The sequence below is a fragment of the Enoplosus armatus genome, chromosome 17 (genome assembly GCF_043641665.1).
Source record: "Enoplosus armatus isolate fEnoArm2 chromosome 17, fEnoArm2.hap1, whole genome shotgun sequence".
In the NCBI taxonomy this organism is placed as follows: domain Eukaryota; kingdom Metazoa; phylum Chordata; class Actinopteri; order Centrarchiformes; family Enoplosidae; genus Enoplosus; species Enoplosus armatus.
In genome coordinates, this window is record NC_092196.1 from 13,366,315 (window position 1) to 13,386,240 (window position 19,926).

The following is a 19,926-nucleotide window of genomic DNA, read 5'->3' on the forward strand; positions in this document are numbered from 1 at the left end:
TCTGCATAGCCTCCCACTGTTTACCTGCCACTTGTACAAATAAATGGTGCTTCAACATCTGTTAAGCTCTAGTGTCTCAATAGAGCAGTAGATGGGCAGGCATTTGTCAGGCACACAAATGTGCCAAGTGTGTAGTGTTTTCTGTGAGAGTAATTTGCTCTCTCTTCTTTTCTTTTTTTTTTTTTTTCTTTTTTTTACTGTTTGTGTCTCAGCCAGTTCAGTATGCTGGAGCGGCGACAGGACTTACAAGACTGAAGGCTTAATATTACAACTAAAGCAAATGACGCCTGTAAACATTGTCTCTGTCCAATTCTAGGACATCCTTGTGTACGCTTATTACATGTGTGCTCCGCAGAGCGACCGGTGAGCTCCTGTGTGAAAGATGCTCAATAGAAGTGATTATCTGCCCCATAGAAATGCATATGGATTAATAGATTTCCAGTGGTGGTCTGTCAGTAGATATACCCTGCTGTGTTATGACTGTGTAATGTGTGGCTCGACAGTAAGGGTGCTGTATTAGAGTTAGCTGTCGTTATTCTCTGTAGTATAGTAGTAGTGTAGTAGTAATCTCTACGTCTCCTAACTCTTTGTCCTGGTTGATCCACAGGGTAGCGACAGCGAATATGAGATGGATCAGAGCCGGCAGAAGACCCACTCCTTTGTCAACCACTACATCAGCGACCCCACCTACTACAACTCCTGGCGGCGGCAGCAGAAGGGCGTCTCTCGTCCGCCGGCGTACGGCTACTCCCAGCCCGAGCCCCTGGTGGAGCAGGAGTCGCGGCAGCACCCGCCACCCGTGCCCCCTCTGCCGCCTCTCCTCCCCCAGAGCGCCCCGTCCCCACAGCCCCAGTGCCAGGGCCAGGGCACTCTGTTCAGGTCTAAGGGAAGCCGGACTCCCACCCCCTCCCTGCTGTCTTCCGAACCCCCCAGCCAGCACAGCACCCTCTACCGCCCCCCCAGCAGCCTGGGCTGTGCCGCTCAGGCACCCACCGCTGGCTTCTCCTCTTTTGTTTGACACACAGCTCTCCTTCCAATAACAACAGGACCCTGAGGACGAGTCTTTGATTTTGTTGTTGTTGGTTTATTTGTATTTTGCTCTTTTTTTTTATCTTTTGTTCTTTTTTTCTGTCTTATTGACAGAGTTGTTGCTCAATATTAAGCATTGCAGGCATCTTGAATAGCGTTTTCTCCTCTGTGAAGAGCGTGTGTGCGTGTATGATTGTGTGTGGCGCGTATGGCTGGTTAATCCATGTGATATGTATTTTATGAAAAGACAATCATTTGAAAGTTTTTATGCGTTGCTTAAGTAAATATATTTGAAGGTACAACCATGTAAACAAGGGAGAACAGAACCTGAGGTTCGGAAAAAAGAAAACCTTGTTTTAAAAACACTGTATTATTGTTTAATATGAGAGCTTTATGGAAAAACAACCACCTTAGCACCATATAGAGTATGGACCACTTGGCTTGCTGAGACTGGACAATGGAAAAACCCTCTCTGATGGAATAATGTGATGTATGGACAAACAACAAACTGATAGTGAGACTTGGACTCTGACTCGGAGAGAGGCACTAGTGGTCACTGTGGCCCTCGGCTGCCTTTGAGTTTATCACTCTGCCTAATCATTGTTGGAACTGCATTGTGTGTTTACTATATGTACTTGTCTCATATTGTTTACCAGATATTTATATCAATCAGCTTCAAGCTAAACATTTTCAGAACATCGCTAGTGACAATGTTATGAATCACATTAAAGCATTGTGGCACCTTTATAGTAGTCTGGGGAATGTGTTGATTGTGTGCTGGTACTCATGTCAGTAGATAAACAAGCTAAGACAACTTTCACAACGTGCATCCGTTTGCTTTTATGTTATTTGCAGAATATGACTGAGGACCAAAAGCACAAATCTTCTTGGTTCAAATGATATCATCCCATCACAACATTACGCTAATATAATAGCTGCAAAGAAGTACAACAGTAACTGTCTTTGAACAGGTTACTGAGACATAAAGAACATTTGTAAAAGGTGTGGTGAGTTAGCAGAGTAGGTTTACTACAGGTTTACTGTTATTTTTCACAACGGAGACCAAACTGAAAGCTCTAATATTCAAAAAGGCAAATGTGTTTTTTGAACACTACGGAAAAAGACAACATGAAATTGGTAGTAAAAATTAAAAATAAGAAAGCTTTATTTAAAGATGGACAACAACCGGACACAGGTGTACATGAAATGCATCACCAAGGATTGTCATGTGAGATTATGTCTGTTCAGCATGTTACAGTGTAACATGGCGTTGCTATGATGACTTAAAATGTGTTTTATGCTCACAGTTGCATACGTATAACATATGTTATGATGAGATGTTTTCTATAAGACTTTTTGAATATGCTGGATCTTTACTTTAAAAGTTGAATGGGACATTGCTGTGGTGGAGGTGGACCCGTAGTGTATAAACTTAGACAAAGTCGGTCCAAAATATCATCTGTCAAATTTCCAATGTGAACATCACTGTATGCATCATGAAGGAAACATTATGGACCTATTCATGGTAGCTCTCTACAATAAATTATTCTATTTTGTAATGGCTTTTTCTTCATGCCTCATCTGGATATTTCAGAGTAATATATATATTGGCAAATAAGGCTTTGTGACATATGAGAGAGGGTGGTAAAGCTTTGAAACTGGTGTAAACAAAGGGTTTTCAAGAAAACAGAAACCAGATCAATCAGACCCTCCATACAGCTATTTTACACAGACACTCCTAAGTAGACCTATTAGCATGGTCTGAAAGACAATGTGATTATTGGTGACACTTGATCCTACAGTGCAGAAACATAATTGGGATGCATAAGAGCATGAGTTACAGGGAAGAATTTGAAGAAGAACCTGATCCGGTGCAAGCATGCTGAAAAGCTTGGGGCGCCGGGGGGTGGGAGTGTGCCTGGGTAATCTCCTTATTTCAGGCCGGAAAACATTGATCTTAAGCAAGGCAAAGGGGGGGAGGAACAGAGGGAGAAGAGAAAGTCATGTCAAGGGTACAGACAGTTGGTGTTGGAACATCTTTATTTGCCCTCATCAGAAGCTCAAACAGACCAAAAAGCAGACTGACAGATGTGGATGGATCATCATGTATGGATAATTGATCATCATGCAAATGGCATTAGTTCTGGGTTGTTGAGTTACATTATAATGATGTGAAAAGTCAAAAGTCTCCCCATCATAGAGTCTGGAACTCAATCATATCTCATCTCATGTATACTTTATAGCTCAACTTGTTTGCTTTGCTTGCTTTGTAACATTTACAACTTGTTTTGTAAGTCAAAATTATGGTAATTCTTCACATTCAACGCTTCGCTTGACTATTGTTCACTTCCTGCTAATTCCCTGCAAGGAGGCACACAGAGCACTCCTCTGTTCAACCGCAGACGCACAGACACGGCCTCACATCAACAAATCTGTTGCATTTTTACATTTCAGTTCAGTGTCTCCTCATGGGACCAACTTATACAGAATGCGTCCTAATTCTGACTGTGCTTGTTGGAGTGCATCAGAGTGCATCTGCAACACAGCTAACTCATCTTGACTGGTGACTCCAAAATTATGACACCGAAGGAAATTGGACGTTACAGCTTTTTGATGAACAGAGAATTTTGTCCAGATTTCTTGAAGTCCTCTGGCTTATGTTATTTCACTCACAGACACGGGGGCATCACATATCCATCACTGTGCAGTCGATTCAGTCAGGTTATGCATCATAATCCCAGTTCTGAGAGCATAGTCAAAGCTCTTGAATAGATTTGTCCACTGTCCTCCTTGTTCAGCCAACCAGGGCTGTCTGACCTTTGTGGTGGTATTTGTCTTTATACATAGTAAATGGCCACCACCTGTCATCCACAAAGTGACAGACTTGTGGAGCGACATGGCTGAAAGGTTAGAAGGGCTCAGTCTGTCTTCTCTCTCTTATATTTAGTGCTGCAAGAAGTATACAAATCATTTTCTTAAGTAAAAGTAGCAATACCACACTGTGAAAATACTCCACTACAGGTCCTCCATTCAAAACCTTACTTAAGTAAAAGTATTGACAGCAAAAACTTCTTAAAGTATCATAAGTAAAAGTACTCAAGTGCATGGTCTCTGTCAGTGTTTTATTATGATCTATGATGTTTTTGGATTAATATTACTGCTTCATGAATGTGTATGTTGCACTTTACTGCTGTAGATGTTTAAGGTTGTGTTAATTCTAACTACCTTATATACTGTTGGGTGGTTTCATCTACAGCATATTCTATGAGATCATGTGTTTCAGCTTCGTGACGATGCATGTTCCAGCTACTACAAATAATAGTTAGTTAATAGTTTATTTAGTTTAAGAAACAGGATAATTTTCTAGAGTAGTACATGAGTTAATGTACTTAATAACATTCCACCACTGCTCTTATGGTTTTTAGGCTTAGCATTGAAGCCCGACCTTTTTCTGCACCCTCTGCTGTGAAACAACCAAAAACAGGTCACATTTGAGTGGTCCTCCGATGTATTCCAGGATCCCTCTGCACTGACGAGAGAAATCATTACATCTCACAGCTCCTCATCTGATCCGCTGGCACCACAAGAGTTACACAACACCAGACGGCTAACCCTGTAAACCATTGCCAAAACTCCAAACTGAACGTTCTGGAGGGTTAAAGGGACCCAATGAACAATCTGGGAGAAACCTCAACATCTGACCCTCTGAGCATCACAGAAAGCAGATGGTGAAACCGGGAAAACAGCCAGGCTCAAGATGTTCCTGAATGTCCAAAATGCCACAAGAACGGGCTTTTTGAAAGATTCGACAAACATCAAACGCGTAGTTGGTAAGGCCGAGGCTGAGTCACCGCTGCTCAAACATCCGCTTCTGATGTACCACTGAACAAAGCTGTCAAGGCTGCCAATGCAAAACACAAAGCTGCAACAATAGGAGACTGCTGTTGTATTGCACCAGCAGCAGCACCTCGAACTGAACAGCCCTGCAATGAATTACATGACTTTTCATGACAATTACATGAAGTTGTGTTTTTGCTACTTTACATCCCCCTGACATTAATATTTTCCTCTTGAAAGGTCTCTGAGAAGTTCACCTTCCCATCACTGACTATGAATTTTCTTGCATTAACAAACTTAATGAGCACTGAATGCATGACATGGGTGCATTCACTCAGCACACCAGCATCAGGGCCAGGAGAAACATCTGATTACGGACCAGCTGCGATGCAATGCAATGCAAATTCAAATTTTACAGTAATTAGGTTACTGCAGTGTTTGGAGTCCTCTGATTTCCTGTCTTAACCAGATTTCAATAACCAGGTTTGGAGAGAGAGAGTCAAACATCCAGTAAACATACAACCCTTGATATCAGTTCTAAGGCTTTGACAGCCATTTTAGAAGACAGTGGTGCACATTTAAAGTACATTTACTCCACTACAATATATAAAGAGGAAAACAATGTGCTTTGAATTCACAAACTAACTAACTAACTAAGTAATTAAAGTTATCAAATAAAGGTAGTGGAGTAAACATTAATAATACAAAATATTATGTTAAATAAAATATATAATTATACTTTAAGATAGGATACGATTTTACTGATCCCCAGGGGTATTTATCAGCAGCAACATTAAAATGATGTACACATTAATGCATCAATAATTATAATCCAATAATATAACATACATTATTCTGAAATGGGCCATACTCATTAGGAGTACTTTACTTTGGTACTTTAAGGAAAGTTTGATACTAATACTTTTAGACTTTTACTTGTAACTGAGTATTTCTGCTCTGTGGTACTGCTACTTAAGTAGGAGATATAAGTACTTCTTCCACCGCTTTTGGAGTATTGGTATGTCAAAAAAGTTACTTGTGAACATTTGAAAAGCAGCTTGATCCTGGACAAAAGGTCACTGCGGTTGAATCCTCATCATAAAGATCCCTGTTCTCCCATCAGCTGGTGGGACAGACCATACTGGGAACATGGCCAAAGGCAGGAAATAACTGAATGTGTGTGACAGACACATGCAGCCCGTTACATGGGCAGATATGCTCACACCACGAAACGGCTGCAAAAGACAAAAGTGAATAGTCATTCTATCCAGGTAGTGGAGGAGAGTGACTTTTGCCCTTTGATAATTATCAACCATTCACACGTTCCTTTGTCTTGAGCTCCGGGTGAGCATGCACAGCCTTGGGCTGTACCACGGCTGCTTCCCTCTCATTTCCATTGCAAAAGGTACTAATGAGCGGACACTGACAGAGGGAAGCTGGTCAACCTGGAATACACATGGTCAAAAAAATGCAAACAAAATGGTTTCCTCACTCAAAAGGTCCTCAGCAATCCCAGAATGTGAGAAATGCATGAAAGCTTTTGGATATCTTTCCTAAAAGTCTAAATAATTTGACAAATATAGTATAATAGTATAATATAATAGTAGTATGATATACTGGGTCCTACTTGTTAGCCTTGTTAGCTTGTGTATTCTATCCACCATATAAAATGAGTGAGGCGTCTCCCCTACAGTAGGTACACTGTGTGCATCTCCTCACAAATGTAATGTAATGTGAAAAGGATGTTATTTTCTCCTACTTCCTTTGATAAGTTTGGTGTTCTCACTAAGGATGACCATGCATTTCTTCCCTCTCAATGACACATCAAATCTTCATCCTCAGCCAAGTAAAAAGTAATATCACAAAGAGAAGGTGAAGGAGCACAAACACAACACCGAAACATCACGAAGTGGTGGAAATAGAGTTTTTAGTGTGATTTATTTCCCTAGTTTCTTGTTCATGCTGTGTCATTAGATTTCATGACACACACCCCGCCTATGAGAGTGAAGGAAATGAGATTGAGCCTGTCTGAGTGGCCCCCTGCCGGCAGCCTGTGTCTTTAAGGGGCCATGTAAAGAGGGCGTGTTCAAGCGCACCAGGCAGGAGGCATTGTAGTGACTTTAGTTATTGCGTTTCAGAGCAGCAGCACCGCCTCTGAGGATGCGGTGACAGCAACAGTAACATTTCTATGAAAAAAAGGAGAGATCTGTGTGTTTAACAGTGTTATTTGGATTTCCGGGAGTTGATCTGAGCGGTTTACGTCTCCTTCCGTTTGATGAACGCACCCCCATTGTCAACCTGCTGGGGGCCTAAAAGTGAAGCAGCACCCGGCTTTATGAATGGGATGCTCGGTAAGTGTGTGCGCGCTTCAATGTCTGTAGTTGCACTTAAACTTCACCACATAAAACGTACCGTCGCGTTTGTTTCTGCAGCTGAAAGATGTATTTTAGAGCGCGGCGGCACGCAGCGGCTCAGTGGAGCGCACGGTGCGCTGCAAGGCGGCTGACGCTTTTGTGGTCAGCTACTTATTGTTCTCCTGCCATTGACCCACCCAGAATCAGAGCTTTATTGTAACGTGATCGAATCACCCCACAATGATGAATGCAAGAGGAGACTGAGTGCTGCCAAATGGACACTTAGAGAGAAGTCTTTCTTACTCTCTGAAGCTTTTCTTTGTGTGTGTCGCGAGAATAACCGAGCTTATTTGTCTGCAGCCTCTCGGCAACAATATCAGTGTCTTCATAACATTGGTTTATTTGGGGATGCTTAGAAGCTAGGATTGATGCGTTCATCTCTTATTCTTTTACTTGTCTCTTATGTCCAAATGAAAACTCTCGCAGGCCTGAGCTTCAAAATATTCATAATTAGGCCAAGCCTGTTAGGTGACGTTTTGATTTGCTTTGCCTATCCAGTGACTGTAATGTACGTGTACTAATGCTTCTCAGTACTGATGTGTTTTGAAACATTTGTGTAAGCTTTTGGTAGAAGAGGAAGTTGAATTGGCCCACATTGACTTGATGGCTTTTACATGATCGGAAGACTAAAAAAAGATCCCACATCACACACTTTCTGGCCCAGCATGCAGTGCACGCCTGTCCTGTTTGTCCAGTTCATTACCCACATATACCAAGAGTCTGTTGACTTGGCAGTCCTGCTCAGTTTGCTTGGCATTGGTGTCACAATGACGTCTGATTTTGACTGGGATAATAATCAGGTGAAGGGCCTCAGGTCTGTAGGCCGTCACTCCATCACCGCCTCCATACTGATAAGAACTCCTCAGCAATTGTTTGAGGAGATAATGTTGTCAGAGGTCTCTGCTTGTGAGGCAAATTGGATGGCTTTCTTTGTTTTTGTAGCTTAAAATGTGACATTTGACCCGTCTTATCCAAAACAGGCAGAGGGCTTTGTGAGATGTCAAATTGTTCTGCCCGGACGCTGTGATGGATTTAGGCTGACGACACTGCAAACAAGCAAGCCTCATCGCCAAGATGTATGTGTCATAGGCTGAGCCTGTTTACTTTTTCCCCCTGAAGTGCCTCTGAAATGCCTTTCAGAACAGGCGACACATTTTTAACCAGCCTGCACAGGTTCTTCTACTTTCTTCTGTCTCTTAAATTACAGAGCATCTAATTGCCTGCAGGAGACATGTGTTTAGTGCCTGAAGGTGAAAGTTATCCTTCCTCCGGTGTGGTGTTGGACACTGTGCCAAGCACTCTGTTATTGGGCACAGCACAGCGTAGACAGCATTCGCTGGCTCATAGCCCAGGAAACGCTACCTGCTCAGAATTGAGTTTACAAAAGTGAGCGAGGTTTGTGCGCCTCACTTTCATCTCAGAGATAATCAGCAGCTCCAAGTCGTTCTGTGGTGGCGCTGAAGTGCAACTTATAGTGTGTTATTTGTGGCCAGTGAGCTTATAGTCCTGCGTCCATGTTTGAACATGTCTGAAGTTTGTGTGCTCATTTGAGGCAATGTGTGTGTCCAGTCCAGCCCCTTCACATTCCAGGAAATACCAATATAAACTGTTATTTCTTTTCTTTTTTTCCTGGAATGCCTCTGAGGATGGTGATAGTGAACTGTTGGGTTATTATAGAGGACATGACAGGACATAAGTAACACGTTGGGTCGCTGTCATTGCTGTTAGTTACTGCCGCAGGCCTGCAAATGTTAAATATAAATCCCAGCTCCCTGGAAAATTTACTAGCTGTAGAAAACTTTCATTCTCTCAGTGAACAATATATGGAAATCATTTGCGACATAAAAAAAACATTTCATTAGTACGCTGCCAACTACCTTTTTTTATAACCTTGTTGTACCAACATCACAGCGTCTCATATGTCAGTGTGTGAATGCTGTGTTTGTTCCTGTGTCTTTTGTTTGGCGGCTTTGTTTTCTGGTCTTACCCAGCATGCCGCATTGTGACCCGGTAGGCCGGGGTTGGTACTATGAGCTGGAGGAAATGTTTATTCTTTTTCTGCCATCTTGTTTCCTTGTCACTAGTTGTAAATATTGGATGGAGTTGATATCAGCGTTGCAAGGGTTTGTCATTTTAAACTGTGCAAATGTCATGATGGCTGACCAGAAGTCTCTGGTGTTTTTTGACAGTAAAGTCAATCATTTGTCTCTGTTTGAACCCTTCAAGGCTATTTAATTGGATATTAAATTCTGAAAAAGAATCCATCCCCAGTACACTTGCCATACACAGTTCTCGTGTTTAAGATAAAACCTTTGACGAAAGGAGTTCTCTGTTCGATGGCTGCTTCTTTGGCTTCTCTCCAGCCTGTGCATTTTGTTGCTTTTCTGCTGTTCTGACCCTGTAATTATATCACTCTCGCACTTTAAAGCAGGATTCTCCGGATCCCATAATTTCTTTGCATTCTTTCCGTTGAGGGGCACAGGTTTCCACTCGAGTCTTTCAAAATGTAACCTCGGCTCGTCTTCTGCAGCTTGTAAGAGATACCTGGCCAGGTCTGCCTGTCGGTCTGTCCTGGGCGATGATACGGACACCTGGGCCCGAGGCCGGAGCTGTCATCAGCTGTGACTCCGCTTTCTGCTGCGGAGAAGATCCGGTTGTGTTATTAGGACTGAACCTCCATATACTGATACATGTTCCAGCTAGGCCTGTTGTTGAACACACACAGTTCCCAGCACTGTAGGTTATTAAAACTGTGTTGATGGAGATATGAGTCGTGTTTGTTTGGTTAGCCCATCAGTCATACAGTATAATGGAGGACAGCCTTGTTTACATTGAGTGGCCAGGAAGGGCAGGCTGAGTAGATTTCCGGAGAGATGGGAGGGTTTACTGCCTTATTTTCTCCCTGCCCTTCCTGTGGACGTACCCCTTAACACGCTAACACGGTCCACCGCGAAACACTTCCTCCATGTGTGGCTAAGCCTGTGTAAGCTGTGCTTTTGAGAAGCTGCGGGCTAATTGCTGCATTGAGGTTACTGGTTATCTTAGTGGTAATTAATCATATTCTTGTGATTCTGTGTGCATACGCAGTTTAAGAGCCCTCATACGTCTTTAAGGAGACGGGGGCTGTTTTTAATGACCTGGAGCTGGTCGTTGACCTTGCAGGGCCAGCTGGGTGAGGATAAAAAGAGCTGGGGAAGTTGTAGCCATGTCTCATTACCTACAACATTCAAAATAATGTTAAGTGGTTATTTCTGGCATGCTCTTTTGTTGATATCGCCAATGTCCTCCTGCTTTTCTGCTTCTTCTCTCTGATTATGTTGAGGCACTCTAGATGTCGGAGTGGTGCCAATCTTCCCACCCTCCGCTTGTATTTAGATGGCCTGCCCAGCACACAGCAGATGACGTTGATGTTGAGCCATGCTGGCTGCAAGTTCAGTCACATGTTTGTAACTTTCATTCAGATCAGAGGCGATAGCACAGAGCAGGAATAGACAACACTGTTTGTGTGTTTAAAAAGGCATTGTGGATCCGTGAAAATGATGTTTATCAGTCTTGTCTAGCCCACAGAATACTCTTCATTCTTGAATCGAAGTGGAGTCCGGCATTCTTGTCTGCCGTCCGCTGTTTGTGTCTGTAATAAAAGCTGGCTGTTTCATCAAAGCGGAGGACGGAGAGAAAGAGATGGAGTGTTGTGTCTGGAGGCTGTGTTGGCAGTAAATGTAAAAGAGACAAGTCGCCTCCTCTCGGGTATCAGAGGTCAGCTGGTCCACGTCGAGCTGACTCGCTGCAGGCCTTTTCTCTGCCAGGAACCCTTTCATTGGCTGTCGGGACTCTTTTGAAAGCTATAATGTCTGTGCTCTGTCCTGGTCATCATCTGTCCATCACTTTTCCTCGCTAGCTTGTCGGATCTGCTCGTGCAGCTAATGGAGACTGTTATATTTGGTTTAATGTGTTAAAGTGTTGCTCCATTAATGCAGCTCCCACTATTTTTAAACAGTGCTGAGGTCTTGTGAGTTTGTTCCTCCAGCCTGAGCTGCTTACCTCAAATATTCCACTCACTGATCCAAGGATAGCTACAGATTTAGCACTCACTGATATGAATGCCAATTCAAAAAAAACCCTACAGGCACTTTTATTAGCAGGAAAGCTTCTAAAAAATCTGTTGTGCTTTGATCCTTACTGAGCAGAGTGTCCTGCTGGGTGAGGTGTGACATTAGCATAACAAGCCGCCTCACACCAGCTTGCCAGGTACGAGAGGGGACGGCAAAAAACTCTGATGTGAGTTTTTGTTGCTGTCTGTGTTTGAGAAATACACACAGACAGGCCTTTTATCTTCTCCTTCCTGTGCTCAGATGTATTATTCTTGGTTTTTGGAGGAATTAAATGACTTGAGGTGTTTTATTCATCTCCTTATCGAGGACATATCTAATTTTGGCTTTTTTTGAAAAGTAGTTGTGTCTCTGTGTAAATGATTTCCTGATTTGATTATTTGTCTATTTAGGGCTGCAACTAAGGATTATTTTTATGATCAATTTATCGTCTATAAAATGCCAGAAAATAATGAAAAATGCTCATCACAGGTCCCCAGGACCCAACATGACATCTTCAACCGTCTTATTTTGTCTGATCAACAATCAAAACCCCAAAATATTCCTTTTAAACTGATATTAAACAGAGAAAAGCAGAACATCCTCACATTGGACAAATTCATTAAAAATGACTAAAATCAATTATCAAAATAGTGACCAATTAAATTTCTGTCAATCGACTTATCATTTCAGCTCTATATCTAAGTAGTGATGAAATAGTAAGTAATAGTAAAAATGATGCAAACGCACACAGGCCAGCGTTGGCGCAGTCACAGTCTGTTAGCACGGCGGGCATTTCCCCCATCATGTTCAGCATTTCACAGTAACACATTTAGGATTTGCAGTGCTCTTTAGACCACAGAGGATTTACACTTTGATCAAAATGAGCCCAGGGCTTTCTTGCTCTATTGGAACTGCATGGTGGAGAATGAGGTGGAAAATGGGTGGCGGGGCAGCAGGGCACTCTGAGATACCCTGTAGGTCAACAACTTGATCCGAATCCACGGCACCACAAGCAAAACAGCCGCTTCAAGTGCCATTTAAGCAACCGCTAAATCTGTCTTTTATGTAAGTAGGAGGGCTTTATTTGTAATTTTTCATTAGAGCAGTGTGTTTTCTCATTGCTGTATTTATCTCAAAGGGCAGCATCGGCTTGGTGTCTGTTGTTCCCTGTCTGTCTGTGATTGAGAGATAATGTGATTTCCACTGTTTGTCCCCGGGCTGCTCCTTCCTAAATGAGATATTCAGCTCTGCTAACTGAGTTGCATGGCAGATACCTATCTTTTAGAGGCCATTTGTCTGCTTAATTACTGGAACATGTGTGTGTGTGTGTGTGTGTGTGTGTGTGTGCGAGCGTGTGCTAGCCTATTACTGAACATCTGTAGGCCTCTTGGTACTGCTGCACTTAAACATATGGGAATTAATGATTTTCACCAACAAATGGGATGTTTGCAAATGGTGTGATCGTCAGAACAGTTTGAGATGCCAACAGGACAGAGGAAACCAGCAATTTCAGTCCCTGTTTTTCACGCAGGTTTGGGTGCATGTGGCCTCCCAACCCCTAATGTCATTTCACCCTCAGGTCATGCAGTCGTCCATCCAGGTCAGTGCCTTCAAATGAGGCAGACAGAAAGCCCCCTGCCCCCCCAACCACCACCACTGCAGCAGCCACCCTCTGCCAGACAGTAGAATACACACTGGGCGAATTAAGCACAAAGGAGATGCATCAATACTCAATTAGGGAAATGGACCATTAGTCATGTTTGAGAGTGAGTGTGTGTGTGAAAAGTTACATTGAAGACAAATCATCCAGGAGGTCAGTATTTCTTAATGTTGAATGAACAGGAGTCTTTGTCACACATGTAAATTCAGTCTTCTGATGGGTTTTCTTTGTGTGTGTGTTTTTGCTGAGATGTAAAACATTAAATGATATTTATAGGGGTGATTTTTGAGTCAGAGCTTACGCTTGTTGGTTCACTTCCTTGCAGGCAGCGTCTCTCTACAGTGTTAGGAAATGACTGCAGCATTTCCTCTGAGATACAAAATTCTCCCAAGTGAATATACTCAGGTTACGGCCTGATTTAACGCTCCCTTTTTTTCACCCCATTTCTGTTTACATCCTTCCTACGTTATTTCTGTGCTTTTCCCTCAGAAGAATTGGGTGTGTATTTTCTTCCCACAAAGTAGTGGCTATAACCATATGATATATATAAGCGGATTTAGAACCCTCCTTAGACCCGGGAAAGGTATTTATATTGATAATTGAGTTATGTGATCTATAAACAGAGCTAACATTACATTCCCATGGCGTAAATACATTTGGGGAATATCATTTACCCAAACAGATGTGAAAAGATGAGAGAAGTAAAGCAGCATCGGCGGTGGTTTGGAAACGTTCCCAGTGTGCTGAAGTTTATCACAGAGTGTTCGCATGCATGCACTGCTGCATTTCACTCAGCAGTTGAGAAATACCACATGAAGGCCGGTCCGTCATCTTCAAAATCACATATCATCCAAAGGGCTCAAGGTCTGTAGGTCAGAGAAGTGTGCAGTGTGTGTGAGTTTTTGAGAAACTTGTAAACGGCGTCCGAAGTCGCTGTCAGAATGAAATGATGCAGATGTGCTTGGTTTGCTCGTCCCGTCTGTTTCTGTCCCACATTCTGTGTCTCCGGTGGGGCTCTGCTGCAGCCAGACCCCGAGTGTTGTGAAAGTCTGTTTATAAAGTCAACCCCCCCCCGCTGTGATCCCGTAGTTCCCACGCTAACTGCTGCCTTCTCAGGCCCTTTTCCACTTTTTCGTTCACGTGTACACACACACACACTAAGCTATAAATGTGGCAGTGCTGTGAATCAAGCTTGATGTAATTGCTGAAGGCCTGTGCTGCTGCAGAGCTTCCTGGATCTGATTTAGATTCAGCTGATGAAGAACCCATATCCCGGCAATGGGCACCATTGAGCTTTTCAGTTTGATCCTAGCCTGGGGGGGTGGGGGAGAGGGAGGGGTGGGAAGCAGGCTTTCTCCATCTCCCCTTGTTTCATCCGCTGGTTGTTTTTCCTCATCTGTTTATGCCACCCAGAAGCAACTAGTCAGAAAAAAACTTTGTTTTTTGGCTGGGTGTGAATTATTTCCCCCTCATTATTTCCCAAAAAAACAAATCAGAACATGCAGCTTCAATAATAAACACTTTTCTGCAAAAAAAGTGACCGTGTTTGTGTGTTTTGGCATAAAACCATTTGGAGTTTATGGAAAGTTTTCACATCATGTCTAAGTTTCAGTCAAAAATGCAGCAATCGTATGTTTCCCTCTATATAGATTCCTCTACATCCTTGCCTACAGCACCAGAACATTTGGATATTTTTGTAGTCATTTCCATTTTTACCAATAAAAAACATACAACATGGATGGAGTGAATGAGTGAAGACATAGCAGACATCAGATGAAAAGGGTGCATTGTCTGAGCTCGAGGTTGACACACAGAAGGAGGCCATGTGTTGTGTGCTCATATGAAGCCTGAAGCCTTCTGCAGACAGGAAACGCTGTTGCTTGCTTGCTTGCAGGAGGGTGTTTCTATGGAAACCAAAGCAGGTGAGGGCATTAACAGGAAGAGGAGTAGTGGCTCAGCTGGCAAAGACAGGGGGGGGGTGGAGACTGAAGAACGAGGTCAATGCACTAAAAAGCCTGCCACATTAAACAGCTGAAGTCTCCCGACGGCACTTCTACCAAAAACAACTCTGACTTGGATATCTTTTGAAGGCTTGCTTGTAAGAAATCCAAAGTCAAGGTTAAGTCGCTGACTGTTTTTAATGATCTTCCTGTGTTAGCGTGAGTAAACAAAGACAGAGGCACTATGTGCACGGCGGAGAGGTGCTCGCTTAAGACGGCAAGGTAAGCGTTTTCTTCAGGCCTGCTCATGTGTAACCATAGAGATTTTCCACCCACAAGTCAAGAGGTGCATGTGTTTTTGATGTCTGTCTGTAAAAAAAAAACAAACAAAAAAACCCCAGCTTGCACTTAATTTTGCAGACCACCATGGCAGTGCTCTTTTCATGTGTATTTTATATGTTGGGAGGTATCGTTAATAAGACACCCTGCTCCTGTCCTCCAGTGCGGCACCTGAGGAAGCGGCAGCGACTAGCTGGCAGCCTGTGGTGAGGTTTCCTCTGTCTGGGCTGCATGTTTCAATAATGCAGAAACACGTTTCCTATCAACTGTCAGTCACAGACCTCTAGGGGCTTAAACACTGGGGAATATTGTCTCTCATTTCTCGTTTCTCTGAGCACGATTTCATATACATTTGTCAAAAACAATGCTCCTGTGGCCACTGAATAGCATACCCACTTGAGAGGGGTGTTATGTTCTCTGATGCTTGTTTAATTTGAATTTTTATTTGGCTGGAAGATTAGTTTTTGGTCATATACTGTGCGCTGTGCAGTCTAAGTCGAGCTTTGCACCAGAAAATCACTGGCAGCACTCAACTAACCTTCTCAGATTCATGTTGGTCTGTGGTTGGTGTTTTGCTTTCAATTATAATGCAGTTTTAAAGCAGAATCCTGTGGTGTTCCCTGTCGTTTTTTTCCTCCAGTGCATTTCAGAGGTCATCTCACAGTGAAGTTGGTTGAGTGCTGCTTATCATTATGGAGTAGCATAATTGATAGCTTCAGCTCTTGTAATTAGTGGAACATTTGAAATTCCTACAAATGTTTTTATTTACTTGATGATTAAACAGCCAAATGTGAATATTCTATGCAGGATGTAATCTGGACGTAGTGCAGTAAATAGGTGTCTTTAGGTTAGTCTTGTTTGATTTATGTAATGTTTCTTTTTGACATCAGGGAATGTGTTTGGCATGGAGATGCTACAGACCACGTTTTCTGTGTTAGTGGGTGGGTTCATATATGGTCTCTTTTTTGATTGCACATTCATGTTTGACAGATGTTTTTACCTAAAATGTCTTTTTTTTTAATTGAAGGATTCATTTCAGCAAAGTTATATTCGGTGTAATTTATTCTGTTTTAATTTTTCAGGCTCCCAGGCTGACTGCAATTGAGGAGCGTCAATATTCAATCCAAGGTCTCTAACAAGGATTTACAGTCAAGATTTGGAAGCTCTTTTGGTCGCCTGCATCTTTGTGCTAAAGAAAACAGCTGATCAGCCACCATGCCGATCCTAAAACAGCTCGTGTCTGGCTCCTCCCAGACCAAGCGCCGCTCACGCATGGATCTGACCAGGGAGATGATCAGTGCTCCACTGGGTGACTTCCGCCACACCATGCATGTAGGCCGCAGTGGTGATGCGTTCGGAGACACGTCCTTCCTCAGCACCCGCTCAGGGGAACCTCCCCCTGAGACCACATCCTACCCCAGCTCTCCTCGGCCTGGCCTCCTCTCTCGCACCTTCAGGAGCAGCAAACGCTCCCAGTCTGTGACCAGAGTGGACCAGCACAGGGACAACGCCCTGATGGTCCCTGGTGGGTCACCCACCTATGTGAAAAATGCCATGTCTCTGCCCTTCCTCAATGATGAAGACCGAGGGGACAGTATGGTGGCAAAGAGTTTGTCCTCGAGTCCCTTGAAGCTGCACGGGGAGGTGGATGGGAGAGGTGCAGCTGCAGCTACTCACTTCCTGGAGCTGGAAGAGCGTAGCTTTGGTGAGCTGACCGAGCTTCCGGAGAGCTCCCACCACTACGGAGGTGGCATGAAGCACGCCGAGTCAGTCATGTCTTTCCATGTCGACCTAGGACCCTCCATGCTGGGTGACATCCTGGGGGTGATGGAGAAGGAGGAGGACGATCTCGGCTACGAGGAGGGCAAGAGCAGCGAGGGCCCCGCCTCGCCGCCTCTCAGCACCCACGGTGAGGAAGAGGACAGCGTGGAGAGAGAAAAGGATGAGGACACAGAGGAGCAGATGGAGGCTGAGGAAGAGGAAGCAGAACTGCAGCAGCAGGCCTCTATGCATCCAGGCAGCTCTATTGATCTGGGGCCTGAGAATGGGGGGCCCTACACCCCAGAGTACACTCCAGAGACTCGGCCCAAACACTTGCAGCATCTAGACAGCTGCTCCATGTCCAGCTCTGGCTCTGCTGCCCTGGATGAGAAACCAAACAGCCAGACCTATGCTGGAGACACCGACAGCGCTACCTTCAGTGCCCCGCCAGAGGAGGAGAGCAACTTCTCCTCTTTCTTGGAGGATGAAGACGACGAGATCCGCGTATGAGATTCCCAAGCCTTCTAAAAAAAAAAAAGAAAAAAAGAAAGAAAGAAATAGGATTGAGACTTGGAAGGGGTTTATGTAAAACTAGCAAGTCCTTTGACAGTGTGGATTTGCACTTGAACGGAAATACGACACTGCTGTCGGTTACTGTGGGAATGAAATTGTGAAGAAGACAGAGGACTCCTGCTTTGTAGGTCTGCAAGGAGAGAGTGACTGCTCCTTTAGGACGAGCCCAAACTCCATCTGTCAGAGAGCCTTACCCTCCACTTTCTGTTTGTCTGTCAATCCGTCTCTCCCTTTCTGAGGGAACTGACATGGAAGAACAGCCACTTTTTGAATATGGAACATTCCAGAAGTACGCAGGGAGGACGGGTTAGAAAGAAACTTTTGTTGGAAAAACACTTTCCATAACTAAAGCTCAGTTCACGCTTTCTCTCTCTCTCTCACTTGACGTGTCATATGTGCTTTTTTCATTTGGTTGGCCTCTCCTCTTGCTCGCTCTCTCTCTCTGGCTGCGAGACATCAAGAGGCCTGAGCTGAACAGAAGGCCTCTGTCACCACAGCATCACCGGTAGGTATCTTGTCACAATAAAGGCGGCTGTGTTTGGCACTGGAGTGTGAAGCCCTGCCTTCAGCCTCTTTTATCTGAAGATATCATTGTAAAGCGCCATAGATCTGTCAGAGTTTTTCTCCCGTATGTAACTCAGGGTCCTTGTGACGCTGCTCAAAGGCTGCCATTTCCTGCTGTAAAGCTGGACCACAAAGCCCAAAACCAAAATTGTCTTCAGTTTTTAATTCACTGTGAGCGCCACACAAAAGAAAAAAGCAGGGTTGTAAAGCTAATGGAGATACATTGGCCTGCATTGACTATAAAGCATGGTGTTACTACAGGATGCCAGAGGTGTGAAGAGAAGTGTGTGGCACACTGGAAAGGGGGACTGTGCACTGTGTTTGTTGTCTCTTTTTTCCATGACTATGATGATGATGATGATGATGATGATGATGAGTTTGCAGATTACTGTGAACTGACGTGAATTGGCCATCTTCCTCCTTCTAATCTCATTTAATAGTCATTTCGAGGTGAAACTGAAAAAGTGTCTGATAACCACTTCCTTCCTTGTTTTCATACATCCGAGCAGCTGCAGTGGTGCAACTGAACTGTGTAAAAGATCCTCATTAGTCCAGGGGCTGCCTTAATGTATAAAAACGGTTTCCACTACTACTTTAGGGGATGTATTATTGAAAAATCAGTGCACCAGCAGGCACAATTAAACCAGACACTACTAGTATTTGGTGTTTAATACCTGTTGTTGTTTTTTTTTTTATCTTTGCTCTGTTTGGGTTATGTCTGTTTGAAGAGTGGATGGAAAAAGAAAGACACAGCCAGCAATAGATGCGAGAGCATTAAGAGACGATTTTTATGCAAGTTGCATAGTCATTGCAGCTTGACTGTATCTCTTGCATCATTAAAAGCCGTGGCCAGGAGTATTCAGGCTCAGTTGCGCTGATTGATTTCGCTGCCTTAACTGAAACTGACAGATGTGCCAAATCATAATTTTCTAGCCAAAAAATTATTTTTTAGTTGTGAAGCTCACTTTTGGGAGAGCCTGTCAAATCTGTCTGTCACTTCCTTCTCTGAATGGGTAATCGCTGTTGGAATTTAAGACTGCGTTTCAGCTAGGTTAAAAAAATAGTGTGAAAATAAAATGTGATGGAAAAAAGGAAAATAATGAATTTGCATAACTGGATATTTATATTTCCAATCTCTCAAACACTACATAATATATTCAGGTGATTTCTTAACAATTTTGTGCGAATGGGAAGTCGTCTGTGTTGCCCTTTCTGTATAATGTTGTATATTATGCCTTACTGCTGTCTTTTTCACTGTATATTTACAGCCCTTTTTCTCTGTATTATCCAAAATAACCTATATTTTTCAATAAAAGAAATCCTGAACATGTTGCTGCATATTTTATTGTTTGTCTCAGAAGATAATGCAGTAGGAGTGCTACTCAATCAGCTGCATTAACAAAGGAATTCTTTGAGTGCCTTCTCTGTTTCCTGTCACTATTCTTTGGTTCTCCCCGAAGAGGAAGGAAGGAAGCAATTGAGGCCCGTTTGGATGTGTCTCTTAAGTATTAACTATACAAGCCGAGAATGATGTGGTGACTCAGGAGTAAATGTGTGTGTGTGTGTGTGTGTGTGTGAGAGAGAGAGAGAGAGAGAGAGAGAGAGACTAAATTTAAGGCTTAGTTTAAAAGCTCTTCTTGCTGCAGCCCCCATGGAGCAGCTATATTCTCAGCAGTAGGAGGGGTGAAAGATGGATGGGGGAAGGAAAAGTTTATCAT

General features: G+C 43.4%; 2 protein-coding genes across 2 annotated transcripts in view; both read left to right on the forward strand.

The window, feature by feature from the left end:
- The window catches only part of sdk2a (sidekick cell adhesion molecule 2a), a 79,857-nt gene extending 78,839 nt beyond the window's left edge, over window positions 1-1,018 (forward strand). Inside the window, exon 46 of the mRNA XM_070922679.1 lies at window positions 608-1,018. Within this exon, the coding sequence (XP_070778780.1) occupies window positions 608-1,018 (411 nt within the window). The remainder of the gene's footprint in view (window positions 1-607) is intronic.
- A 6,015-nt stretch (window positions 1,019-7,033) lies between these two features.
- Window positions 7,034-19,527, forward strand: LOC139300100 (cdc42 effector protein 4-like). Its single transcript, XM_070923087.1, has 2 exons — window positions 7,034-7,217; window positions 16,393-19,527. The coding sequence occupies exon 2, from the start codon at window positions 16,526-16,528 to the stop codon at window positions 17,579-17,581; it is 1,056 nt and encodes a 351-aa protein (XP_070779188.1). The 5' UTR covers window positions 7,034-7,217; window positions 16,393-16,525; the 3' UTR covers window positions 17,582-19,527.
- The last annotated feature ends 399 nt before the right edge of the window (window positions 19,528-19,926 follow it).